Raw genomic sequence first — 26484 nt, forward strand, 5'->3', positions numbered from 1 at the left:
TTGTTGTTGACTTTAAAATAAGAAAGTATAAGATCTCCATGTCTGGACTTCTTTTTCAAGGTTTTTTGAAGTGATTTTCTTGTTTCCAACACAGGTTTTGTAGTTTTTGCCAGAAATCACTTAGCTGTGTGTACTTGGTTTAGTTTTGCTTTCTCTATTCAATTCTTTTGGTATCCTTGTTAGTTTCTATGCCAGAATCAATGCTGTTTTGTTTACTGTAGCTTTTCAATATCCCTTGAATTCAGTTTTTTAAAAAAATATTTATTTATTTTAGTTCTTGGCGGGTGAACACAACATCTTTGTTGGTATGTGGTGCTGAGGTTCGAACCCGGGCCGCACGCATGCCAGGTGAGCGCGCTACCACTTGAGCCACATCCCCAGACCTGAATTCAGTTTTTGTGAAGCCTCTAGATTTGTTCGTTGCTCAGGATTGCTTTGGGCATGTTGTAATTAAATATACATTTCATTATTATTTTCTCTATTTGTGTGATGATTGGTATTGTGGTGATGATATCATTAATCTATAGATTGCTTTGGAGCATATGGATATTTGAGCAATATTAAATATTCCATTCCTGAAAAAATAAATAGCTGTTCTTTATCAAGTTGTGGAGGTTCTCCTCTATTTCTAGTTTTCTGTTTTTGTCATGAATGGGTATTTAATTTTGTCATGCTTTTTCTGTATTTATTGGTATTATCCTGTAGTATTTCTTTTTTGGCCTATTGATGTGATAGATTATATGAACCGATTTTTGAATGTTGAATCAGTCTTGCATACATGGGATAAATTCCCCTTGGTCATGGTATATCTTTTTATAAATTGTTCAATTTGCTGATTTTTTTGTGTTACTGAGAATTAAACCCAGGGTCTTGTGCATGCTCGACAAGTGCTCTACCACTGAGCTCTCTTCCCCACCCCTAATTTGTTACTATTTCATAAAGTAGTTTTGCATCAATATTCATGAGAGGTATTGGTTTGTGATTTTCTTTTTTTGTAATGAATTTATTTATTTATTGCATTAGGGTGATGCTGGCCTCAAAGAATGAATTAGGAAATATCCCCTCTGCTTCTATCTTTGGGAAGAAATTTCAGAGAATTGGTATAATTTATTCCCTGAATGTTTGGTTGAATTCACCAGTGAACCCATCAGATCTGGTACTTTCTGGTTTGCAGATTATTGATTGCTGTGGCTTCTATGTTGGTGTTCTCCCCCAATTCATATGTTATGGTATCAATTTTTCCTGAAAGTTACATATTATGTAGAATGCATTTTTTAATATATAGCAAGTTATACTGCAGAAATATCAGAATTCTCATAGCCTTCATACACACATGTACTCACACTATATATATGTGTGTGTGTGTGTGTGTGTGTGTGTATTTACATATATTTTACATATACTTACATATATATATATATACTTACATATATATATATATATATATATATATATATATATATATACACACACACATATATATATATAGGGAACTGAACCCAGAGGCACTATTGAGTCATAGCCAGCCTTTTTTTCTTTCTTTTCTTTTCTTTTCTTTTCTTTTTTTTTTTTTTTTTGAGACATTGCCTAGCTAAGTTGCCCAGGCTGCCCTTGAACTTGTGATCCTCCTGCATCAGCCTCCTGAGTCACTGGGATTACAGGTGTGCACCATCATGCCCAGTCTATATGAGAAATTGATCCCACTGATTAGCTGTCTGGAGACCAGGCCAAAAGCTGCTGTTCTCAGTGGCAGAGGCACAGCCTTGGAGAAGTTCAGTCTCTCTGCACTTTGTGGGTGTTAATGGCAGCAGTCCCACCCCCATCCTAAGGTCCGGACCACCTTCTTAGTGCTGAATAGGGCTAGATAGCAGACAAGGAAGTATGTTCTGGAAATCACCAGCTCCAGTGGTGGCTTCCTGGAGGTCCAGTCTCCAATCTTCCTTGGGACTTTCTAAGTGCGGAGATTCTTTTTTTTTTTTTTTTTTTTTTTTTAAAGAGAGAGAGAGGAGAGAGAGAGAGACAGAGAGAGAGAGAATTTTTAATAATTATTTTTTATTTTGGCGGACACAACATCTTTGTTTGTATGTGGTGCTGAGGATCGAACCCGGGCCGCACGCATGCCAGGCGAGCACGCTACCGCTTGAGCCACATCCCCAGCCCCTAAGTGCGGAGATTCTGTCTCACATCCTTTTTCTGCTAATAACAGCTGGAGACCTTTTTGTTGCAAGCTGACAGCAAATTACTGCCTGATTGGGGAGCACAGCTACTTGTATACCCTTGACTGAAAATGGTCCTCCTCTACTGGGGAAGGTCCTTCTCTATGACTGAGTGCACAGCTTTGGGAGGGGTACACATCCAGTGGTGAAGGAGAAAGGGACATCTGCCTAGGCAGCCAGATCAGCTGAATAAACCCTGGTGATCAACAGGGTGACAAATGTTGCAGCCAGATCACCGTCACATCTCAGCTTGACCTTGAAACTGGCTTCACAATGACCTATGAAGCTTCCACTGGCCAGGTCCTTCTTTCCTTTCCTAGCGTCCACCAGTCAGGAGAAGTAAGACTGGTCCAGAAGATCCCAGAGGCAGGGGCAGCAGAAGAGTTCCTTTGCCAAGATCAGCCCAAGCCCAAGGTCTTTTTCCACCTAGTGCTGCTGATGGCTGCTTCTGCAGCCTCCTGGGGTCTATCCAGGGCACACAGGGTTGGGGACTGTGAGGCTACTGCAGAGCTTTGCTCCAACAGTGTGATAATGGAAACTGCCACAGGATGACAAAATACTATTCCCAACCAGCTTAGAAAAGTCACTTAACCCCTTTGGCCTACAAATTTCCTCATCTGTTGGCCCTGAAAAGCTGTTGCAAGGATGACATGAGGCAACGCAAGTTGAAAATACTGGGTAGATGCCAGCAGCAGAACTGACCTCAACACATCTGAATCCTAAGCATATTGCATATTTTGAAAAAGAACTAAGGGAATGAGTTCTTCCCTGAGATTCCCAAGTACAGCCTGGGATCCTAGGGGCCAGGCTTTGGAGCCAGGTTAGGTCTAGCTCAGATCACATGGCCCTTTTCTGTCCCAGGCCTCAATGGCAGGCTCTCCCCTAAGCTGGCTCCTATCAGCATTGGCCTGGGGAGATGGGGAGGAGTCACTGCAATGTCCTTTTGCTACTCTGAGCTGGGACAGGGACTCTAAGTGCCGGGTTTCTGTTCTCGCAACTAAAAGGCTCAGGGGTCACTCCAGTTGAACTGGGCTAACTGGGCTGTGCAAAATAACCACACAAGAGACACAAATACCTTTTTCTTTGGGGTTGCTGTGACGGCTCCTCTGACCTTAAGGGTCTGCAGGAAGAGAGAGAGAGAGAGAGCACGCGCTGACCCCTTTTATTGAGGAGAAGCTGTTCAAATGAGGCAAGGGGTTAGGTTTCAGGGGGCTGAGTCTATCTTCATGATGTCCACTGTCAGCAGGTTGACACCTGGGTAGGCCACACCCAAGGGCACAGTAAGAGAAGGGGACACACACAAGGCACTTCCATGGAAGATTCTATCCTAAACAGGGCAAGGGGTTATATTACAAAGGAACAGGTGAGCATAGCTTCACCCATGGGCCTGTAGCAAGACACACCCATTTCTGTGACTGAGCGCCTCAGCACCCAGCTGGGGAGTGTAACTCAGTCACCCATAAGGTTGGCCTCCCACACCTAAGAACCTGGTTTGGAAAGCACCAACCCCCAGTTTAGGAGGCCCAAGTTCTAACTCCAGCCTCCATAGGATATTGCTGAGTGACCTTGGTCAAGGCCAGACACACTCTGGGAAACAGAATGTTTCATCTCCTGCCTCCTGGTCAGAAATTCTGAGACTCTTAGCCTATCTGAGCAAGAACTACAGGGTCCTACATTTATGGACTTCAGGCCTTTGTTTCTCTGATACTACTCTGTTGAGCCTGTTCCTACCAAGGTCCAAAACCAAAAAACAAGCCAGTGAGGGTCATTGGTGAAGGTAAGTTTTATGGAAAAGGCACTCCAGGAGCGTGTCCTAGCCTTTAAAAGCCCCTCTTAGGCAACTTGCACTCCATCTGTCTCCCAGGAGTCACTCAGTGACTGAAAGCCCACGGAGATAGTCCCCAACCAGAGGCAGCACCGCCCAGTCATCAGTCCGCAGGGCCACAGGCACTCCGTCCACCTGAGGGGCCTCCAGTCGCAGCAGCAGCATGGAGTTTGGGGGCAGGCGGATGGCTATGTGGTAGCTGGTAGGGGGCCGGGCCACCACGACAAAGGGTTCCAGGTATCGGGACACCAAGGTTTCCAGACCCTGTGGGCCTAGGGGGCACCACACTCGACTCTCAGCACCCTTTGGCAGGCAGGAGTCCCAGAGTCCCTCAAAGAAGCCTGGCTGGGCCCCCTCAGGGGGCTGAGGAAAAGGCAAAAAGAGGTCTGCAAAGTTCACAGGCAGAGGTGGCAGGTGGGCATGGCACGTGAGGCCAGTGGGTGTGGTGTAAAGGGCCTGAACTTCCAGCCGTGCTGGGGCGGGCTGTCGGGGCCGCAGGGGCAAGAACAGAGGGTGAGCAGGGCGTCCAGGACACAGGCAGGGCATGTGGACAGGCTCCAAGGGTGCATAGAGCTGTCCTTCCACGAGGAAGCGCAACTCCAGGGAGTAGACGGGCTCCAGGGCTTCCACCTGGAGCTGCAGCACTGGAAGAGGGCCTGAGGCTCTCTGGGGCCCCACACTCAGCTGAATGGGGGCCAAGGCCTCCTGCACTATCAGCCCTGCTGCAAAGCCCTGGTTCTCAGCCATTAATGAAGAGGCTAGTGCTGGTGCGGCAAGTGAGGGGCCCAGGGCCACCCCCAACTTGGGCCCTGCCAGATGGGCAAGGAGGATGTAGTAGAGGCGGGCATGGTCACGCCCATCAGGGTCCTCTAGCTGCCTGGCCAGTGCCTGCAGCAAGTCGGCCAGGCCAGCCCCCCCACCCCCACGCAGCAGGGCCCGGCAGACCTTCAGCAGGGCCTCCTGTAGACCCCAGTGGGCACAGTGGGCAGCTGCAGCCTGCAGAAAGCTAAGGGTGGCACTCTGAGCATCCCCCTCTGCTACTTTTGCCAGCATTTGCAGGTGCCAGCGAAGAGCTTCATCCCTTCCTGGCCGGGACACCACCTCCTGCCGTAGTACCACCCTGAGGGGCTCCCCCAGCTCAGGGCCCACCCTATCCAAGAGCTCCACAAAGTGGGGAGCCAGCACAGGACGAGCTTGGTACAACTGGGCCAGTCCCTGGATCAAAGGTGTCAGCACCATAGGTTGCCTAGCCAGGCAGCTGGCAACCAAGTATGAGGCCTGGAAGCAGAGAGTGGCCAATGCCCGTGGGCCACCATCCAGGGCTGCCCTCTGCCGCAAGCCAGCCAGCAGCTCCTCCAGGTACCACTGTAGGTTCTGAAAGTGGCCTTTCTCCTCTTCCTCATCTTCAGCACAAAGCAGGCACAGCAAATGCAGGCGGGACAGGAGGACCATTGGGTCATGCAGGAGACTGGGCATGAGACCACGGCATAACTGGGGCCCCAGCAGCAATGGGGCAGCCTCCTCACCTTCAGGGCCCAGAGGCCAATTCTCAGGGAAGCTCAGGAGGCAGTGCAGATAAAAGAGGTGGGTGGGCAGTGGCAGAACTGGGTGCTGGGCAGCCAAGGTGAGCCGGCGGAGCAGCAGCGCCTCATCCTGGGAGGTGAACAGTGCCTCTCCAAAGGCTGCCTTGAGAGCAAGAACTGCGTGCAGCAGTGTCAGCTGGGCTGTGCCCAACAGCCGTACCAACTGTGGCTTGAAGAGTGCTGGTGGCTGTCCCCGCAGACCCCGGAGGGCCCAACCCAGTAGCCACAGAAGCTGGGCCTGGGCCACAGGGGTGAGCAGGTAGGAGGTATCCAGAAGCTGGGCCACAGAAGCCCTCAGCTCCCGGACCTCCTCAGGCCTGGGCTCTAGCATTGCAAGGCCACATGCCCCCTCCTCTGTAGCCGGCCAGCACGGTGCCTGGGGCTGAAGGTGAGCATGGCCCTCTTCAACTAGTGTCCAGTCCCAGGTACCACTCCCAGTGGAGGAAACCCCCGCCATAAGCAGGCCCTTCAGGCCAGCCCCAGACCTGGACTGTACCACCAGGGTGTTACGCAGAGCAAGTGCCAACAGCAGGCTAAGTGGCTGGATAGGGCCCTCCTGCCCCAGCTGACTTCGCAGCAGCCCCAGGAAGCCCCCTAGCAACCCAGGCTTGCAGCTCTCCAGCTCTCGCAGGCACTCACACGCGGTGGCCTGCAGGGGGCGCTGTTCTGAGATGGGACCGAACCCTCGCCCTACATCACGACCTGTGGCCAAGCCTAGGAGTAGGGGCAGGAGTCGGCAAGAAGCTCCCGAGGTGGGGCCTAGCACACTTCCTGAGGCCAGGACTGTGGTGGCTGCCAGCAGCAGGGGCCGACGGAGAGCTGAGGGCCGTGGGGGTAGGAGGACCAGGATGTCCAACAAGGAGGTGGCAGCAGCCTCGGCAGCAGGGACGTCGGGCCACAGTTGGGCTGGATACTCCAAGCTCAGGGCCAGCAAGGAAACCTGGGATGGGGGATTTAGGAGGGAATCATGAAGATGATGTTCAGGGTGCAGTAGGCTGGGGTGACCACATGGGCCATGGCAGGGAACGCATGCAGGGCCTACCTTGGTCTGCTCGCTCAGCTTCTCGCTCCTCAGGTCACTCAGCAGGTCGCGACCCAAATCCTCCCCATCGGCACCTGCCATGAAGGCTGACGGGCTGGCCCGGAAGGCCCTGAGACGCTGGGCCCAGGCTTCCCGGCTCAGGGGCCCCATGGTCAGGCACGCAGGGTCCTGTGCACAAGAGAGAAGGGAGTGTCAGGCCGGACGCGCGGGGCTCCACGGCCGCCAGAGGGCGCCCGAGCCTTCCTCCATCGCCAAGAAGGCTGCTGTCACCCTGGCGCCCGCTCGCGGATCCCAGCAGAGACCCCGCGTCTGGGTCGCAAGCTGAAACCTAAAGGTTTCGGGGGCCACACCGGGGCGGACAGCCAAGGTCCTCTCGGGGCAGCAGCGCGGGCGAGCGGGGCAGGCGCGCGGGCAGGGTGCGTGCCAAGCGCTCATTAGGCCGCCCGCCCGCCCGCGGCCGGCACCGAAACCACAGCGCCGCCCGGGCCCCCAGCGCCCACAGTAACGGGCCGGCCTCTCTCACCGCCTGACTCAGCCGCCCCGGGCGCTCTGGCCGGCGGCTCCTTCCGGGAGGGCGGGCGGGCGGCGCGTGGGCGGCCGAGACCGGGCGGGCCCGCGGGGGGCGGGGCGTAACGGGGCCGCCGCCTGCCCCGCCCGGCCGGCAGGTGCCGACTCGCCGGTTTCGCTGGGGCTGAGTAACTGTCCCGCCGCGCAGGCCCCCGGCCCCGAAACCGCCGCGGGCCCGGGCAGGGGCGTGGAGTTGGGTGGGCCGGGCTCCCGTCGCGGGGGCGGCGACCGCAGGACCCTCGGCGCCCGCCGGGCCAGCCAGGAGGGCCGCGCGCCCCCCGCAGGCGCCCGGGCGCACCGCACTCAGCGCCGCGAGCGCGCGGCCCGCGGGTCCTCGGGCTGCCGCTGGGGTGCGCAAAGCGCGGTCCCGGGCGCCGCAGGAAGTGCGCGCCTCGGCCCCGGCCCAACCGGTCCGACGGGCGCCACAGGGCTTCTTGGCTTCGCGTCCCCGACGCCGATCCCGCGCCCCTCACCCGCTCAGCTTGGGGGCACCTAGCCGGCGCCGGGGTCGCGGCCTGGCGGAAGCCGCTGACCTTTGTCCGAGACCGCACAGAGGGCCGGCGGGGTCAGGGCGGCTGGCCGGGTCCAGCGAGCGGTAGGACCCACATGCCCAAGTGAAGCCGGGGAAACAACGGGACCCAGACTCGGGACGAGCGGGTTGGCAGGGTCTGGCGGGTCACGGGGTTCGCGGAGCACGGTCGGAGAAACCACGGCCCAGGACAGTCCAGAACCACATTCCTAACGCCCAAGAGGGCCGGCCCACAGCTATTTGGGGGCACCTGGCGGGTGGACTTGGGATTCTCCAAGCGGCGCCTCCTATGCCAGAGGCCCAGGCTGCGGCTGCCCCACTGACCGCTGGTTTCCAGGGCACAGAACTAAGGGCGTCCAAACCCCGCCGCCCACCGCCTGACTAAGGCCTCTGGCTCTAATGAGCAGCTTTGAAGATGAAACGCAGGAGCCCCCATGCCAACTCGCCTCTCCTCTTCCTCCAGGCTGCCCGAGCCCCTCCCCGCCCCATCCTGCCGCCACTCCAAATGAGAGTGGTGAGGTAGAGAGCTGGAAAGGAGGCTGTCTGGCACCCGGGTGGGGGCGGGGACGGAGATGAGGAGAGAGACAGGTTAAGCCAGAAGGCCTGGTCCTGGCTCCTCTGGGCTGGACTGCACAGCTGACTCACAGGCGACAGCAGCAATCCATTTCCCTCTAGGTGCCTCAGTTTCCCCATCTATAAAATGGGAGTGATGACTCCCGCCCAAGGGGATGTGGGGTGGGGCACCTGGCTAATTAAACCTAAGATGAAAGAGGCCAGGATGAGAGCACCCCTGGGTAGGGAAGGCAGCCTGGAGTAGGAGCCTGTCTGGTTTTCCTGTCTGAGGTCCAGAGGGCACCGATAACTGCAAGTCCTGGGCCCTCACCTCTGTGAGAGACAAGGCTCCTTCTGGTCCCATCCTCTCAACAGCATGCCTCTGCCAAACTCCAGCCTACCTGTGCCTTGGCCCCCTTGGTCTGGGATCTGGAAAGAGGGGGCCCCAAGTCTGGTTTCCAGGACTGAGATAGATGTGTCACATGGACTCACTGAGGCTCAGGACAATCCTGAGGTTGCCTGAGCAGTCAAGGATGGGTACCTCACAGATGGGAGTCTGGAGTCCAGAGAGGTACAGTCATTTGTAGGAAGACCCAGAGCCCTCACAGGTAGATCTGGACTTCAGCAAACAGCCCCTCTCTGCGTCTGACTTGCCCCCAACATACCAGCTACCCTCAACCCTCTTGGGTGTCCAGGTCCCTGGATTTCTGCTTTCTTTGCAGCACCTTTCATGGTGGTATGTGGGTTTGTCTTTTTATTTGTTGCCTGTTTCTTCCAGTGTTCTGTTTGTGAGGGACCCTCTTGGTAACATTTTTAAAACTTTATACAATTTACACACCACAAAATGCACTGTCTCTCTTGCTGCTTCCACCTGCCTGCCTGGTAGTTGTTCCCATATAGGAGAGTGGTGATGGCTCTGTCCCTGACATAGGCCAGGCATAGAGTTGAGCTCAGCCTCAACATCAGGCCTGCCTAGGAGAGTGGCATTCCTGCTACAAGGACCTAGGTGGGGCCACAGTCAGATGGCTGAGCAAGGAGTTCCCCACTCAGTGCCCTCCCGTATTCCCTCTCTTCCTGCTGAGTTTCCGTCCTCCTCCATGCTGCCAAGTTCTGGGGAGACCCTAGGCATAAGGCTTGGAAAAGGGAAAGCCAGTTTTCCTGAGGGGTCCTGAATCTCATTTTCTCATCTGTAAAATGGGGATACAGCCAGCCCATCCCCACAGCACTGGATGCAGGGGAGCCAGGGAAGCCTCAAACAAAGGAGTGCATTGGCCCATCCAGAAACAAAGAGGAATAGTGGGTGCCAGGGGCAGGGTGCTGGGGAATGGAGGGTGACTGCCAGGATCACAGGTTTTCTAGACTTGGTACAACTCTGAGGTGACTGACAACTACTGAACTGTACACATTATAAGGGGGTGATTTCTGTTGGGTGTGGTGGCACATGCCTGTAATCCCAGTGGCTTGAGAGGCTGAGGCTGGAGGATTGCAAATTCAAAGCCAGCCTCAGCAACTTAGCAAGGCCCTAAGCAACTTAGTGAGACCCTGTCTTTAAATAAAAAATATAAAGTAGGGCTTGGGGATGTGGCTCAGTGGTTAAGCGCCCCTGGGTTCAATCCCCAGTGTTGCAAAATGAAAAAAGAAAAGATGGTAAATTTTATATTATGAATATTTTACAAAAAAAAGAGAGTGTGTGTGCATTTTGTGGTGTGTGAATTGTATAAAGCTTTAAAAATGTTACCAAGAGGGTCCCTCACAAACAGAACACTGGAAGAAACAGGCAACAAATAAAAAAGACAAACCCAAATATCACCATGAAAGGTGCTGCAAAGAAAGCAAAATCAGGTAATGGGAAGTGAGGAAAGGTATCAGGCCAGTCACCTCATGGGTAAGTGCCTTGGACAGGAGGAGCCACAGGAGAGGCTCAGCTTAGAAGAGGCTGCAGCCTGTTCAGGGGACTGAGGAGGGAGATACGGTAGGCACCCAGAGAAGTGGGCAGGACAGAGCCAGAGGTCAGCAGGGCCAGGGCACACCAGGCCTCACCAGGATGCTGTCTGGGGTGAGGGGAGGTATGGTAGGACTTGGGTTTTCAGAGCATGGACAGGGAACTGGGGGCTGCTCGTGAGGCGGATTCAGGGTCCTAGTGAGGAGCTCCAGGGTGGACATGGATTTGGAAACTGATGGGACTTGCCAGTGGGTGGGTGTTGGGGGAGGAGGTCACAGGTGTCTGGATGGCCCCAAATGGCCTCCTCTGCCCATCCTGCCCTCACAGGGGTCTGGATGGCCCCAAAGCTGCCCTCCCCAGCCTTCTGCCACAGGGCAGCACCCCCTCTAGCAGGCCCCCAGCCAGGAACTCATCAAGAGATGGAGAGTCAGTGCCACCCACGGCACTTCACAGTGTGTCAGGGGCTTTGCTTACAGCCAAACAGAGGAAAGGCAGCTGATGGACCCAACCAACCTGTTCTGAGGCCCCTAGCTGCTTTACAGCTGTTTGCAAGGGCATCTGAGCAAAGGCAAACCCAAAGCATCCCCTGATGGCTGAGGGCAGAGCTAGAACCCAGAGCCTCACTTTACACGTAGAGAAACAGGTCCTGAGAGGGTAGGAGCTTGGCCTACGTCCCCAGACACTAGGATATCTCTCCCATGTGCCTTTCTGCCTTAAGCCTCCAGGATCCCCAGCCCCTCCCCTCTGCATCCCATCCTGGTTCCTCCAGAGACCTTCCCTGAAAACAGGAAACCAGGAACACAGTGGTTTCAAACGCTCTCTTCCCACCACCCAGCTTCCACCCTAGCTCTCCCTGTGTTCCTTGGGATGGGACCTGAGCACTACATTCTGATGGCACTTTGAGGATCATGGTTCTTACTTGCCTCCTGTGGCCAGTCTTTCCTTCACACCCATCCACTGTAGCAACAAGAGATGACCTCTCAGGATCCAGCTGAAATGGGTCCTCATGCCTTGAATGGGACCCGTCATTTCCTGTTGGACTATTGCAGTAGCTCCTATTCTGGTCTCCTTATCACCACCCTCCCCACTGATACAGTCCATTCTGCCCCTAGCAGGTCTGATGGCTCTGGGAGGCCACAGCTTCCCACCCCAATGAACCTCACATGGCATGGCTCACCTGTCTGCAGTCTGAGTTCCCACACCATCCCTTCCCCTCACCATCCAGCCACTACAGCTGTTACGTGCCTCGTGCCTCGGAAAAGGCTCCTTCTTGCTAAGGCCTCGGCACCAGCTGTTCCTTTCTCTGATCATGCTCTTCCCCACTCTGCATAGCTGACCCCCGCCTCTCATTTAGATCTCAGCACCCCCATCTGCTAGCACCACATCACCCTAAAGGTTCTGTTTTTATTTTTGGTATCGGGCATTGAACCCAGGAATCCTTAATCACTGAGCAACATCCCCAGCCCTTTTTATTTTTTATTTTGAGGCAGAGTCTCACTAAGTTGTTTAGAGCCTCCCTAAGTTGCTGAGGCTGGCTTTGAACTTACAATCCTCCTGCCTCAGCCTCCCAAGTGGCTGGGATTACAGGCATGCACCACCATGTCCAGCTACCCTAAAGGTTCTGGTTTGCACTGTTTTCTTATCTCTTTGTTTATCCTGTATTGCAGAATCCTGGGGTCTACCACATAGTGGGCACTCAAAAAATTCTGGGCTTGGGCTGGGGTTATGGCTCAGTGGTGGAGCGCTTGCCTCACATGTGTGGGGCATGGGTTCGATCCTCAGCACCACATAAATAAAATTTTAAAAATGAAGGTATTGTGTCCATCTATAACTAAATTTTTTTAAAAAAAATTGCTGGGCTTTGTGGGGCACACTTGTAACCCCAGCAACTCGGAAGGCTGAGGCAGGGAATTGCAAGTTCAAGGCCAGCCTGGGCAACTTAGCAAGATCTTCTCTAAAAATTTAAAAGGGGTCTGGGGATATGGCTCAGTGGTAGAGTGCCCTTGGGTTCAATCTACAGCTCCATAAGAAAAAGAAAAGAAATACATATCTGTCAATGCAATTAAGGCACTGATGAATGATAGCTAGCTGACTCCTGCGGAGTGCTGGGTGAACAGTAGTGACAGCAGGAGGTGGCCATCCTCACGCACTTCACAGTTTAGCTCTGTTTTACCCAATTTCACATACTTTGCTGGCTCTGGAGCCGCCCTTGAACCACAGCCCACACACTGGAAGCCTGTGGGTCAAATATAACCCACAGAAGTGTCTTGTTTGACCCAGTCTATGTTTTTTTAAAAAAACATGAGGTAACATTTAAAAATCAGTAGGCTTCACGCACAAATCTGAATTTTGTTTGGAAAATGGGAAGGTGTGGCCATGCTGTGTTCCAGTACCCAAATGACATGCTGTTAGATAAAAGGCATGTTCTCCACAGTCCCCACCACTCTCCAGTTTCCCTGACAGCCAGCACCCAGGACCTTCTATCACAGTTTAGCAAGACTCTTTTCCTCATAATTAGGAAATCAGCTCTGTCTGTCCCTACCAAAAGTTGGCACATGCAAGGCAAATGGGTCACACAAGTCAAGAAAAAATAGGATATTCATTCATCCCACAAGTATTAATTGATAACTATCTTCATTCCAGGCTCCATAGTAGATGCTGGAACTATAGCAGGGGCCAGCATGGATAAAGCACTCTTCCTCCTGGGACCTCACTCTGTCCACTGTAGCTCTCTTGGCACCAGTGGAGATGTGGGACTGGCTGGCCCCACCCATTTGACCTCCCCACCTGGCCTCCTGTGTGTTTCAGTTTCTCCCCTGATGAGACAGCCTGCATTTATGTTGGGGGGGTCATCTGTGTTGACCTCATAGATGCTCCTGAGCACCCACTGCCTACCAACCCATCAGGGACTAACACAACAGAAGTGCTCAAGAAAAACTTGTGGAATGGGGAAGCTCATTTCACCTCTCTCCTAGATTATTTATCAATGCTTATCAATGTTTCTCCAGGATTTACTGTCAAATGTCAATGCCCAGTGGGTGCTCACTTAATGTCAGTTGGAGGAATGGGTCCAGGATCAGAGGGGAGGGTGACCAGGATCAGAGGGGAGGGTGACAAGGGAAGTGTAGGCTTCCTGAAGACAGAGCCCTGGAAGAGGAAGGAAAGGGGCAGACATTAACAGCCCCTGGCAAGAGCTCATGTCTTCCTCCCAGTAACCCTGGAGGGACACCTGAGAGGAAAGCCCCTTTGCCAAACTCAGACTCTGGGAGTCAGGGAGGAGGAGGCTTGGCTGCCTGCAAGGTCTCTCCTCACCTACTTAGAGGACTGACTCCACAGGGTGGGGGGATGTAAATGGTCTCTGAAAAACAGCCTCTCACTCTTGAAAATATGTCACCTTCAACTAGATGCCTGAGAGCTTCAGCCACTTCTCTTCTGACTCCTGTATTGCTCATTTCCCTACAACCTGTTCCAGCAAAAGCTTAATACTATGTGAGAAAGGTGTAGGTGCTGTAGGGACTCTAAAACGTTAGGAGGGGCTCCTATCCCTGCACTTAGTGAATCAGCTAGTAAAAGAAACCCAGTCACAGAGGCCACCAAGCACTCCTGGGCAGGGTGGTGGATGTGGGGTATCCCTCCAACTGAGCCTCCGGATCAGTAGAATGTGGCCAGTGGAGTAGGGTGGAGTCAGAGGTCCCAGGTTGAACCTTTGCCCCTCGGGAACGGTGACTGCAGAAAGAAAAGGCTGGGCCTGAGCACGTCTGGGTTCCTCACCCTCAGCTCTCCTCCAGCCTCACGGAACCTGACATCCCGTCTTTGAGACAGGAGACAGGAGACAGGAGAGTTGGACGATGTTGTAAGCCCAGTGACCAAGGTGCTGGGGTTTTGTACCATGTCGGTGGTACAGCGCAGTCTAAATGCTTACTCCCAAGCCTTCTCCGGGCAGAAGGGGCTGAAGACTCTAGCTGGGGTCCTGGGGACCCAATGGGCGCTGGCTGTATATTCGCATGTGCGTCCCGCCTCCCCGACTGCGCGCTCCTGCGGCCCCGCGTGCCTTTCCGCACGAAGCCTGCACCCAGCAAATACCTCTGGATTGAACCACGAATTGCTCAGTCGGGCCTTTGGGATCCCGGGCCGCTTGGGCGCAGGCCCGGTTCAACAAGTGAGGGCCGAACCGCGGGTTCCCGCCCGGCGGCTTCGCGCCTCCCTAGGCGCCTGGGGCGCGTCAGGCTGGGCCGGGCCCAGTTGGGCGAGTTTCATTTCATCACCCGCTGGGCGTGCGAGCGCCGGTGCAAATAACGTTGCCCTCCCCTCCCTCCACTTCCCAGCTCCCTCCGAAACTCCCGTTTGCAAACGCTAGCACGCCCGGCTGGCAGGTCCGGGGCGGTGGCCGGGTCGGCTGGGCAGCTGGAGCTGCAGGGGACTGGGTGCCGGCGCCCGCCCCCGCCCGTCCGCCCCGCCCGGGCCGCGAGGCCACCTCACCGGCAGCGGAATGGAAACCGGTTCGACAGGTAACAAATAGGTGGGTTGTCACCGTTATTTCCCAACGCATGCGCCATCGCTCCCCAGGCTACTCCAAGCTAATTAGATCAGATCACCCCCCCCTCCCCGCCCAGCCACCAACACACACCGCCGCGAGCCAATAAAGCGTGAACCTGTCTGTCCGGCTCGCACTTTAAGACTTCCCGAGCGGCCGAGGGGACGCCAGTCGAGTCAGGAGACGCCTACCCCGTCGCCCAGTGCACTTGGCTGCAAGGGCTCTGCTACCGAGGGACCGCGACACTCCGCGAAGTTGGAACGGGCGCGCGCCGTCCCAGCACTGTCTTCCCGCGGAACGTGGGGGCGCCTCGACGATTCCTCCCCTGAACTGTCCGCTTCCTGCGCCTCCGAGCCGGCCCGGGAAAGGTGGGACGACCCGGTTCTAGTTGCGGAAACGGACCGCGCCGGGCCAGGAGCGTTCGAAAATGCCCCGCGCGTTCCTGGTGAAGAAGCCGTGCGTCTCCACGTGCAAGAGGAACTGGAGCGAGCTGCCAGATGAGGAGCGCGGCGAGATCTACGTGCCAGGTGAGGCGCCTGCAGCCCGCGGCGCCCGTGGCGGCGGGAAGGCGGGGCGCGGAGATGAGCGGCTCTGCGCCCGCCGCTGAACACCAGGATGCAGGTTGCCGCGGCCGCGGCTCCGTTAGCCCGCGGCTGGCTGACCCCGAGCTCTGGGAGGAGAGGGCTCGCGAGCGGAAGCAGCGTCGGGTGGGGGCGGGGGCCATCTCCCTCTACCGGCCCGAGCCACGGCGTAGGGGAGGCAGCGGGGTGTGTCACCGCTCTGGCGACCCTCGGCTCTCGAGTCGTAAATCCAGAAAGCGGAGACTTTGATGAAGCGCGAGGAGGGCGCTGGAGCGATGCCACTTTAGGGGGCAGGAAACGAGATGGAGTTTCAGCTGAGGCTTTGCCACTTAGATTCTGAGCCTTAGCCGCTTCCATAGGTCTTTCTCCCTCCGCCACAAATCTGGTGCCAGGTGGGGACGCGGGCGAGTATCCCCAAGTTGCCCTGCGGCTCTAGCTCCGAGGTCCGCACAGTGCGCAAGCGGGATAAGAAGGCGCCCGCTTGCACCCAGCCTACCCTTGAGACAAAGATGGGATCGGTTCTCACCTTTGTTAGAAACGCGATCCTTCAACCTTGCAGAGGATACACGGAGCGGAAAGTAGTTTTAAGGAGCCCCCCCCCCCGCCCCAGCCAAAGACAAGCCCGGGGAAGCTGGTGCACCCAGTTTATTTTGAGAAGACGCCTTGACAGAGTCCGCGTCCACTTTGAAAGAGTAACCCGAGTTGTCTTCCTTTGAGGCATCTTCCTAGGGTCCCTGAGGACGCTTTTGCACCTTCTGTCCTCCCCCTTCCCCCAACAAAATCTTTGGTCAGTTGCCTTGGCAACTCCCCTTTTCGGACCGTGGGGGTGGGGTGGGGGCTGCAGTCAATACCTTGCCCAGTGCCTCCAAGGAAGGAAAGGTGGTAATTAACCAACCGACTTTGACCCTTGATCTGCAGATTCCCTGGCACCGCCTGGGCCTTAAGGAAAGTCAGGAAATGAGGGCATCAGATGAGGGGCCAGTGAGGGCTCTTGCCTCAGTCTCCCTCTTGAATTAAACTGTTGGGGGCAGGGGTTTGGGGGTAGGTTTTTTGTGGCCTGAGCTGCCAGGATCCTATGACCTGAAGCCAGGGTGGGATGTGTCACAGCTTAAGCTTATCTCATGGGGGCTGGGCCATCCTTCTGTAGCCTCTTTAAACATTGGAATGATCCCAGTAGGGAAACTGAGGCAAAAAAGGAAATGAGTGTCTCCCTATCTAGGTGGGAGTGGGCTAGGACTGTAGTTTTTAGCTGGCCAGTGCTCCACCTCCGGAAGGACCAGGGAGAGGCCAGCCCCTTCCTTGCTCCTACCTCCTCCCCAACCTGTGTTTGACTTGCTGCTTAGCTGCTCCATGGGATCTGATAAACTGAACTTGGACTGTGTTAAAGGTGAGCTGAGCCTTGGGCCTGGCTCAGAGTGCTGTTATTTTTAGTTTTATTTCACATCCCATTTAGTAACAGATCACATATTGACTTTTACAAAGGACAAAGAAATTCCGCTTGTTCAAATCATTGACTTCCTTGGGTCCTAACAATTTCCGCCATAAGAGTTTTGGTGGCCAAAGTGGGAATGGTAGAAGAGACCTGGGCCCCGGGATTGTCCCATCAGGGGCAGGGGACGACTCCTAGGTGGATAGTTCATCTGCCACTACCATCCAGGTAGAGGAGTGTACAGATGCTCACTCTGCAAGATGGTCGTGGAATGGAGGGCAGGCTGACCTCGAGGGCGATGGTAAAACTTGCCCCCGTGGCTCTGGCAGTGGATGAGAGTTCTGTGGGCCAAGTAAAGGGCATAGGTTTTACCTCTAAAGGCCACGTGATCCACTGGAGAATTTTCCCACAATTTTTGGAAATGAGAAAGGGAATGTCCTTGGGCCACGCTCGGACGCTTCAGATGGCTGGAGGGGGTAGTGTTGTGGTGGCCTATCCTCTGGCTGGGCCATTCCATCACCAACCAACCATGACCCCAGGAGTTGACTGGGCACGTTTCCGTCACCCCCACCTCACAGACTCTCAGCACGTTGTGACCAGCTAAGCACTGACCCCTTTCCCAGGGAGGGCAGGGGAACATGCGGGTGTCTGAATGTTGACCTTCCTGCCAGGGCCCTTGAGACACTCAGAGCATCAGAAACTCCCTGGAATGAGTGGCTGAAAGTACTGGGCCCAGTCCCAGTCTCATAAGTACCTCAGCCTTCCTCCCCCAGGCAGAATTCTACAGGTTCCTCTCCCAGGGCAGAATCTTTCCCTGAGCCCCCATTATCCTCCCAAAGCTAAGGGGAAGCCCTGGTCAGCTGGGTCTGGAATGCAGGCAAGGGAGAAGAGAGCCCCATCTGCCCTGGGATCAGGGGGAGGTTAGTGGATAGGATGCTCCCTCTTGGGGGCCTTGACCCCTTATCTTCCCTCACCTCCCCGGGTATGGGCTTCTCTCCTCAGTTGTGTCAGTATTGACTGTGGAGTAACAGGAGGATGCTGGTTTCTGGAGGATGAACCAGGTACTTGTACCTGTTACTTCCACTTGGAGGGATGATGCGTCCCTCCAAGCCTGGCCCCTGCTGAGTGAAGTCTAGATGTCAAGAAGGCTGAAACTCCAGGAGCATCCCTGGGGCCTCTTCCAGAACCCCAGACTCCCACTCCTGGGCCTCCTCTCTGGCTGCCAGCGGCCGCTGTTCTGCTGGTTCTGCAGCAGGGCACAAGCCCAGGAGGCCAGTGGAGCTGAGCTGCAGGAGCCCGGGGTTTCCTTTAGATAATGCAGCTGGGCCTCGCTCTGCTGTTAGCAGTGTGGGACTTGACCATTCTTTTTCCAGGCTGAGTCAGAAAGGCAGAGAAAATCAGCTCTGGACCCCAGAATAGTGGTGGGAGTGGTGGGAGAAGCTAGGTTTCCAGTGAGTGTTCTAGTGACTTCTGGAAGTGCTGGGCAGTGGAGTGGGTTTGCTGTGTCCTCTTGGGAGAGAGGCTGGGAGGGGACAGCCAGTTAGTGCATGGGACAGAAGAGCAGCTTGTGCCCTAACTGGTAGGACTCCTACCAGTCCCATGAGGCACTGTCACCAACGCTGCTAAGCTGTTTGTCCCAAGCTTGGGTGTCCTGTGGCAGAAGCTGCCAGACTGTCCCAGAAAGAGAGCAGGTGAGAGCAAGTGCCCTGGGTGCACAGAGGATGAGGACTGAAGCCTGGCCATCATTGGTGTTGGGTTCCTTTTTACCATTGTTCATCCTCTGGCATCCTATAGGGCCCCACAGGCCTGTGCTGGGCAGGAAGATGAAGGATGCCACAAGAAGTGCAGTTCCTGGCTGGCCAAGCCATACACACTGGTGTGAGGACTGAGGGCACAGTTCTGACTTCACCATGGACACTGAATGAAAAGCAATCAAGAACGGGGCAGATATCGCCCAACAGAGATGGCAGCAGAAGGCCGAAAGATAGGTCCATGTGTCCCCAGGCTGCTGCCCTGCTGGATAGCAGATACCGCTCCTTTCAGAGGATGGCCAGCTGACCTGCAGGACTGGGCACAGGGGAACCCAGCCCTTGTTGATAAGGGTACAAGGCTGCCTGAAACCAGCCTGGGCTGTGCACACACCCAGAAGAGAGTTGACCCCACCAGCACCTGCGTGGTCAGCACCCAGGAGGTGGGGCACCCTCATATCTGCCTCACTTGCTCTCCCCATTCTCTCCCCAGAGAGCCAGGGATCAGGCCTCCTGCCCAGTCTTGTCTAAGGCCTTTGATGGGGCAGGACCTAGTATCCTAGCCACTATTTGGGCCAGTGACTTTCAACCCAAGAAAGGGGGAACTTTTTTTTTTTTTTGTACAGGGGATTAAACCCAGGGTCACTCAACCACTGTGCCACATCCCCAGCCCTTTTAATTTTTTTTTTTTTTTTTTTTTTTTGTGAGACAGAATCTCACTAAGTTGTTTAGGGCCTCACTAAATTGCTAAGGCTGGCTTTGAACTTGCAATCCTCCTGCCTCAGCCTCCTGAGTCTCTGAGATTACAGGCATGTGCCATGATGCTCGGTTTTAAGAGGGGGACTTTTGGAGGATAAGGCAGAATGTGACCCTTGTATAGGCAGCTGCCCTGGACCTAAGTCCCTTTTTGTCCATCCCATCGCTTTGGACTGGTCTGGAGGCACATTGGGCCAATAGGAGGGAAAGTATGAGCTCCTGAGGGAGGAGGGGAGGCAGGCTAGTTTGGCCTTACCACACTCCACAGCTGTGGGTGGGCAGTGAGTGGCCACAGCAGCCACCACCTTGTTGGAAACATCTAATTAAGGAACAGAGAGCAGCACCAGCAGGGCCTGACCAGTTCTGCTTCCTGCCTCCTATCACAGTGACACTCAGACGTGTGGCATGCTAATGTGCACTCCTGTGTATGCAGCCCAGCAGGGACACACGGGGGTGGCAGGGAGACAGGTTTGGCGGGGTGGGCGGGATGAGGCAATATCCCCACCCTAGCAGCCTTACCTGCCCCTCGCTCAGGGTAGAGGTGGCACAAAGAGCCAACCCAGGGAGGCTTCACCCTGTCTATGCTCAGCACCAGCTATGTCAAGTGTGTGTGGAAGGGCAGAAGCAGACAAAGGACACGGGATTGCCTACCTACAGGTTGGTCCCAAGGACCCCAACCATGAGCCTCCCCTCTAGTGAAGCCAGAGAACAAAGTGTGACAGCTTCTTCTTCTTTTTTTTAATTTGTTAAATTTTTTAGTTGTAGTTGGACACAATATCTTTATTTTATTTATTTATTTTTATGTGGTGCTGAGGATCGAACCCAGGGCTTTGCACATGCTAGATGAGTGCTCTACCGCTGAGCCACAACCCCAGCCCCCCTTTTTCTACTTCTTTTCTTTTTGGGGGTGGGGGATTGAACCTAGGGTTGTGCTGTCTCTGAGCTGCATCCCCAGTCCTTTTCATTTTTTATTTTGATGCAGGGTCTTACTAAGTTGCCCAGGCTGGCCTTGAACTTGTGATCCTCCTGCCTCAGCCTCCTAAATCTCTGGGATTATAGGTGTGTGCCCCCAGGCCAGGCTAAAACTTTTTTTTGGGTGGGGGGGTTCTGGGAATCAGACTCAGGGCCGGCTCATGCTAGGCAAGCACTCTACAGTTCATTCTGAGTTCAAACTAACTCATCTCACCTGCTGCCCCTCCTCTCTTCTTTGCTCCAAGGCAGACAGAGCTGGGTTCTGGCTTTGGGTTTTCAGGCTCCTCATTCACAACATCCCAAACTGACAGACCCAGGAGAGTAGAGGTCCCTGTTTTGTCCACCTGGGTTGAGAAATGGAAATTGCTGTTCAGTTTTGAATACTTGGCCAAGGTCATCAGTGGCCGGTAAGCTGGCACCAGTAGCTGCCAATGCTGTGCCCCAGCTCACCCAGCCTGGTCCCCTGTGCACAGACGTAGGACCCCCACTGACAGCTGGACCCCCAGAGCTCGGGCCTGACACCAGCCTGTGTGGCTCAGAGAGAGGTGGGGCGCCAGCTCAGGGGCCAGGCCAGGGCCTGGCGCTGGTGAATCAACCCCTGGAATGAGGTGGCTCATTAAAGTCCCCCGGACAGACGGACGCCAGCGCCCGTAGAACGGGTTCTGGGCGCGGGCAGGCACATTCTTCCCCCATCAGAGCTTTGTTGTGTTTTGAGGGGGCGAGATCTGGGGCCTCTCCCGAAACTTCGGTGCCCTCATACTTACCCAGCCTCCATTATCCCAGTCCTCTTCCTTCTGCTACATCCCCATCTGTCCTGCAGAAGAGGTGAGGGCAGCGGCCCTGCCCTGGTCCTCACCACTGTCTTTCCAGCTTGGAGGGGTCGGGGCAGAGGACCTTGCTGGTGGGACTGAAATCCCATATGCACCTCTCTCTCATGCTCCCTCATCCTTACTGTCCCTCTTGATTTGTCTTTCTGAAATTTATAGGTTTTAAGTTCAGACCTTAGGATGTACTGAGATTTTAATTAAAATATTAGACCATTTGCCCAGCTCTGCTGGCTTCGAGACTTGACTCCTCTGGGTCACTTCTTATCAGGACCAGGGCTGAGGGTCTGCAGCCAAGCCTCCCTGGCCCGTTTACTGTGATGTGTCTGCTGCAGGGAGTGGCTGCCAGGTATCGGTGCCACCACTGCCTGAGGGAGCCCAGCCTGGCTGCCACAGCAAGCGGTCCGCCGTGGGGGAGGGTTGCATAAGCGCGGGCAGGCTGCCCGAGCATCCACCTGCTGCTCCCTGACCTCCTCCCTCTCCACCTACCTGGCCTGTTTGCCTGCAGAGCTGGGCTGGGCTGGAGTTGGGAGCCTGGAGCCCTGATGGGCTATGACAGCAGGGACTAGCAGGCTAGAGGAGGAAGGGTCTAGAACCACCTAAAAACCCAAGGCCAATGGCTAAATCTGCCTGGAGGAGAGGCCTGAAGGGGCCCAGACCATCACCCTCTGGGGCCAGGATGACTCTCAAGGAGTTGTCCTTGGCCAGGGCCTCCAGTGGTGCCCTTTGTCCCAGCAGGAGCACACACAAGCTTGGAATCCAGAGGGACTGGCCCAGGTGGGGCAGGCCGATAGGTCTGCAGCCATAATTGGCAGGGCAGTTTGGTCCTCCCAGTTCCGCTAAGACACAAATTACTCAGCGGGCAGTGGCGCTTGGCTGGCGTCACCTGTAATTACCTTAATGGGGCAGAAGGGAGGTGTAGCACGTGGTGGTTGGGAGAAGCCCTACTCTATGCATGCCTGTGAGAGCTGGGACAGAGGCTCTAGCCACCTTCTTGCTGGAGAACCTTCCTGAAATCCTCACCCGGCTCTTCTCTCCACAGTCAGCCTGGGCTTCTGCCCACCACAGCCCTACCAGGAGCCAGAGCCATCAGTGGCTGAACCCCCTTCCTGCCCCCTGGCTTTGGACATGAGCCTTCGGGACTCCAGCTATAGTACGGCCCCAGGAGCCTGCGTGGTGGCCCAGCTGCCCTCTGAAGATGTGGGCTGCCTGACTGACCCCCAAAGCAGAGATCAGGGCTTCCTACGCACTAAGATGAAGGTAATGACTGTCACATTGTCTCAGGGACCAGGGGCACATATGGAGACCTATGTCCAGCCCATGAGATATGGCGCCAATGAAATGTAGGCAGACTGACCTGGGCCCTGGGCCAAGGCTTCTGCAGAGAAGAATTTAACTGCAGCACAGATGGAAGAGACGTAAGTCTAAAGTGAGAATGGCCACTGACCGCATGGTTTGTCTGGCCACAAGAAGCAAGGAGAGCTGTAGGAAGAGCCCCCCCAAGGCAGAGAGGCAGGAGTCTGGCCTGGCTGCATCTCCTGTCTGGGTCGCATTGAGCATGAGGTCTGAGTGGCCTAGCAGTTAACTGTTCCCTGAAGCAGCAACCACCTTGCCTAGATCTGTGTCTCCAGCCTGATCAGTGTCTAAGGACATGACTAGAGCTGGGCCTGGGTGAGCAGCCCCGGCACCCTACGCAGTACAGGCACGAGGCAGCGCAGGTGCCCCTGCTCCCAAGGACAGCACCAACAGCAGGCCCAGCCTGCCTGGGTCTGCACTCCGGAAACTCCAGGGTGGGGCAGCATCTGCACAGTGATCTAGGGAAGGGTGCTCCTTTAGTGATGTGTGTCACCAAAGGCTGGAACACCATATTGCAACTGGGAGGGAACACGGTGCTCTTTGTGCCCCTGATGCCCTTCCCCTGACTCTTGGACCCCTGTGGGTGGGGAGAGTAGAGGAGTTGGAGGACTGCATCCTGACATTTCCCAGGTGCCAAATGGGAGGTGTAGTGCGACAGAGGCCCAGGATCTCAGGAGGAGCGGCCAGAGACAGGCCACCCACAGAGCACAAGCACCCTCTGGATGGTAACAGAGGTGAGAGTAGAGACTCCATCATCCTGGCTGTTCAGCCACTCCTGTGCTGATCTCACCTGGGGAGCTGCTGTAGCCACTCTGAGCAGCATACTTTCCAAGGTGTTACATGCACCCAGGTCTTGCTTCAAATGGACAAGGCAAGGGGAAGCAGGGTAGAAGAGAAGGAACAGGAGTGGCCCCGAGTGACAGGCACAGGCTTGTGATATTGTCTCCATACTTTTGTATAAATTTGAAATCTTCCATAATTAGAAAAACATCAGAAAGATTTACAGGCCAGAGGATGGATGGCACAGGGGTTTGACCCACACCATGCCACCTGGCTCAAGTGAACCAGGGAGCTGGCTGGCCTGGGCCAGATTCTAGTCTTGCTGCATGCTTCAGTCTGTAGGCTGCGATCGAGACCCTTTCCCTGGGTGGTCATCTACTCTGTCACAGAGGCAGAACAGGAATGAATTAATAGACACTAGAGTCAGACATGCAGATTTAGCCTCCATGAAGAGTGAAGTTGTCTTTGGACGAACAGCTGTCTCTGGGTAGTTCAGTTGCCTGTTTCCAGTGGTTAAGGAGGGCCTGGGTGATGGCCTTAAAAGGGAACTCAGGAACCAAGCAGGATGCTGGACCCATGACGCAGAGGTTCCTTTGAGCCCCTAAACTGCCCATCTTTGAGCAGAGGGCCCAGGGCTGTGGCCTGTGGACATAGACACTGCTTTCCTCAGGGCTAGGGTTGGCAGTCCCAAATTCTGGATGTTTGTCACAATGCTGTCCTTGCCCACAGGTGACCCTGGGGGACAGTCCTAGTGGAGACCTCTTTACCTGCCACATCTGCCAGAAGGCCTTCACCTACCAGCGTATGCTGAATCGCCATATGAAATGTCACAATGATGTTAAGAGGCACCTGTGCACGTACTGTGGGAAGGGTTTCAACGATACCTTTGACCTCAAGAGACACGTCCGAACCCACACTGGTAAGCACAGGCCCAGGCCAGGAGGGAGCACCCCAGGACTGCCTGACCCAGGCCATGTGGGAAGATTCCATGGTGGGAGGGGCATCCTGCAGCTCAGGGTAGAAGTCCTCCTGAGATCAGGGATGTGGACTTGATTTGAGAGTCACTCGGGAAAAGTGGTGATGGACAGGCTTCATCCATCCCTCTGCCTGAGTCAGATGTCCTGACCTTTCTGTGTCTGGATGCTGCTGACAGGCTCCAAGGTCCCTTGTCAGGTCCCTGATGCTGGCCCCTGTCTTGCTTAGGTGTGAGACCCTACAAGTGCAGCCTGTGCGACAAGGCCTTCACCCAGCGCTGCTCCCTGGAGTCTCACCTCAAGAAGATCCATGGCGTGCAGCAGAAGTATGCGTATAAGGAGCGCCGGGCCAAGCTGTATGTGTGCGAGGAGTGTGGCTGCACGTCTGAGAGCCAGGAGGGTCACATCCTGCACCTGAAGGAGCACCACCCTGACAGCCCGCTGCTGCGCAAGACCTCCAAGAAGGTGGCTGTGGCTCTGCAGAACACTGTGACATCCCTACTGCAGGGCAGTCCCCACCTCTGAGCAGCTCAGGCTTGCTGCCCAGCCAGTCCGCCCTCCTGTGGCCTCTCCTCACAAACCTGACATCAGGACTGGAGTCCGTGCAGTCCCCCTCACGCAGGCTGATGCTGACCTCGGCTATTTCCCTGTTTGTCTTATGGGCAGAGTTGATCTGCCCCTGAAAGACAAGCAGATGTCTGGGCAGGGGTGAGGCCAACGGATTAGCAGCTGCCACCTACAGAGACAGGCACCAGGACTTCCTTCACAGAGGAAATGCGGTGAGAGCGGATCCTGTTGCCCTGGGCCCTGAGTGCAGGACAGAGGCTGCAGGTCCCCTTGGATAGCAGAGTCAAGAACACTGGCGAGGAGCACCCTGCAAAGACCCACGTGGGCACTGACGGAGGCTTGTGTGCCTGCAGGCCACGCGTGCGTGCACAGCCGTGTGCATATGTGTGTGCAGCACTGCTCTGTGCGTGCTCAAATAGGTGTGTCACTCGTTTGTGTACACAGGTGCACACAGGAGGCCTCTTCACGTATCACCTCATTTTTAAAAAATCAAGGTGCCAGGGAGGTTTTATTTCCTTTTTTAAAAGATGACAAATGTACAGATATTAATATATATTTGGTGCCCATGGCGACTGTTTTTAACAGAGGGATGGAGCTGGCTTTTCTCCTCCCTGTATGGTTCTATTTATCCTGGACATTTCAAACTTCTCTGTGCCTTGGGTCTGGGGCTCCTGCCCGAACCACCCCTGTTCCCTGAGATCTCCACTGAAGACCTCCTCGGGCCCTCCGGAGGGTGCACTGCTCCCCCTCTCCTTCCTGTTCTCTGGGCAGCACCTCACTTCTGCTCCTCCCTCGGGCTCTGCCTCCCAGATCCTCTCCCGGCAGTCCCCAAGTTTCCTGAAGAGCCTGCTGGCACTGTTCGTTGGTGGTCCCAGGCTGATGACAGAGGTCAGCCAGGCAGGATGGGGAGTCTGTGACAAGGAGGCTGCTACTTGCGGTGCTGTGGCGAGCACAGGAGGGCTGGAAAGCCAGCCCTTTTCCTGGGTGAGTCAGACACCCGAACACAGCAACCAACAGTTGGCACCAAAAAATCAAGACAACCGAAACTTCCAGAGGGAACAGAGTGTGAGATGGCTAATAAATTCTCTCTGTAGCCTTTTTCCTGACTGTTTTCTAAATGGCAAAGCTGGGTTTTGAGTACATGAGCTGGCTGGCTCCTCTGAGCAGTGGTCAGGCTCCCTCGGCGTAGTTGGGTTTCCTGCTGATAACAGCAAAGTGCAGTGAGTCAAAAGGGTGTTTTTCTAGTGGGTCAGAGGAGATGGGCAGAGGCCACAGCCAGCCTGCCTCCTTTGCCCTCCAGCAGATCCACCATAAGGCCACAGAACGTAGCAGACTGGGCAGCCTGAGCAGCCCACAGAAGCCAAACCCATCAGAACCACCATGGCCTCCCTGCCGGGAAGGTGCAGCGACTCTATGGACCCCAGCTCTGCCCCACTCTGGGCTGAGCTGAAAGGAAAGAGCTTCTTGATTGGAGCTGGATATAGACTAACTCTGCAGACCAGTTTCATTTTACTGTTATGTGTGTGGAAGCTGCTCTATTCTGAAAGTTCTAGAGTTTAGCTGGGAGCGGTTTGTGTTTACATTTCTGTCTCTCTGGGTTCATTACCAAGCTGAAGCCTCATGAGACTGTTTTTTTTTTTTTTTTTTTTGTCTTATTTTATAACCTTCCCTTCGACTAGTAAAATCAGAAAAATAATGTTTTCTGTG

General features: G+C 55.0%; 3 protein-coding genes across 6 annotated transcripts in view; 1 reads left to right on the plus strand and 2 right to left on the minus strand.

The window, feature by feature from the left end:
* The window catches only part of LOC308642694 (uncharacterized protein), a 61275-nt gene that overhangs the window by 2809 nt on the left and 31982 nt on the right, over positions 1–26484 (minus strand). The window lies entirely within an intron of this gene.
* On the minus strand, positions 3982–8227 carry AP5B1 (adaptor related protein complex 5 subunit beta 1). 4 transcript variants are annotated; one of them, XM_081281834.1, is made up of 4 exons: positions 7767–8227; positions 6667–6834; positions 6264–6564; positions 3982–5741 (listed from the first exon to the last, which is right to left on the minus strand). In XM_081281834.1, exons 2-4 carry the CDS (start codon positions 6814–6816, stop codon positions 4084–4086), a joined length of 2109 nt encoding a protein of 702 aa, XP_081137960.1. In that variant the 5' UTR covers positions 6817–6834; positions 7767–8227; the 3' UTR covers positions 3982–4083. The 4 variants fall into 4 exon arrangements, with proteins under 4 accessions (XP_081137960.1, XP_081137961.1, XP_081137962.1 ...); XM_081281835.1 differs by lacking the exon at positions 7767–8227 and adding an exon at positions 7190–7585; XM_081281836.1 differs by lacking the exon at positions 7767–8227 and adding an exon at positions 7190–7334 and having other exon boundaries at positions 6393–6564.
* On the plus strand, positions 15217–25565 carry OVOL1 (ovo like transcriptional repressor 1). Its single transcript, XM_081281898.1, has 4 exons — positions 15217–15317; positions 22143–22360; positions 23966–24155; positions 24440–25565. The coding sequence occupies exons 1-4, from the start codon at positions 15218–15220 to the stop codon at positions 24733–24735; spliced, it is 804 nt and encodes a 267-aa protein (XP_081138024.1). The 5' UTR covers position 15217; the 3' UTR covers positions 24736–25565.

Source organism: Spermophilus citellus (assembly GCF_964194105.1).
Source record: "Spermophilus citellus genome assembly, chromosome: 2".
NCBI classification, from domain to species: Eukaryota; Metazoa; Chordata; class Mammalia; order Rodentia; family Sciuridae; genus Spermophilus; species Spermophilus citellus.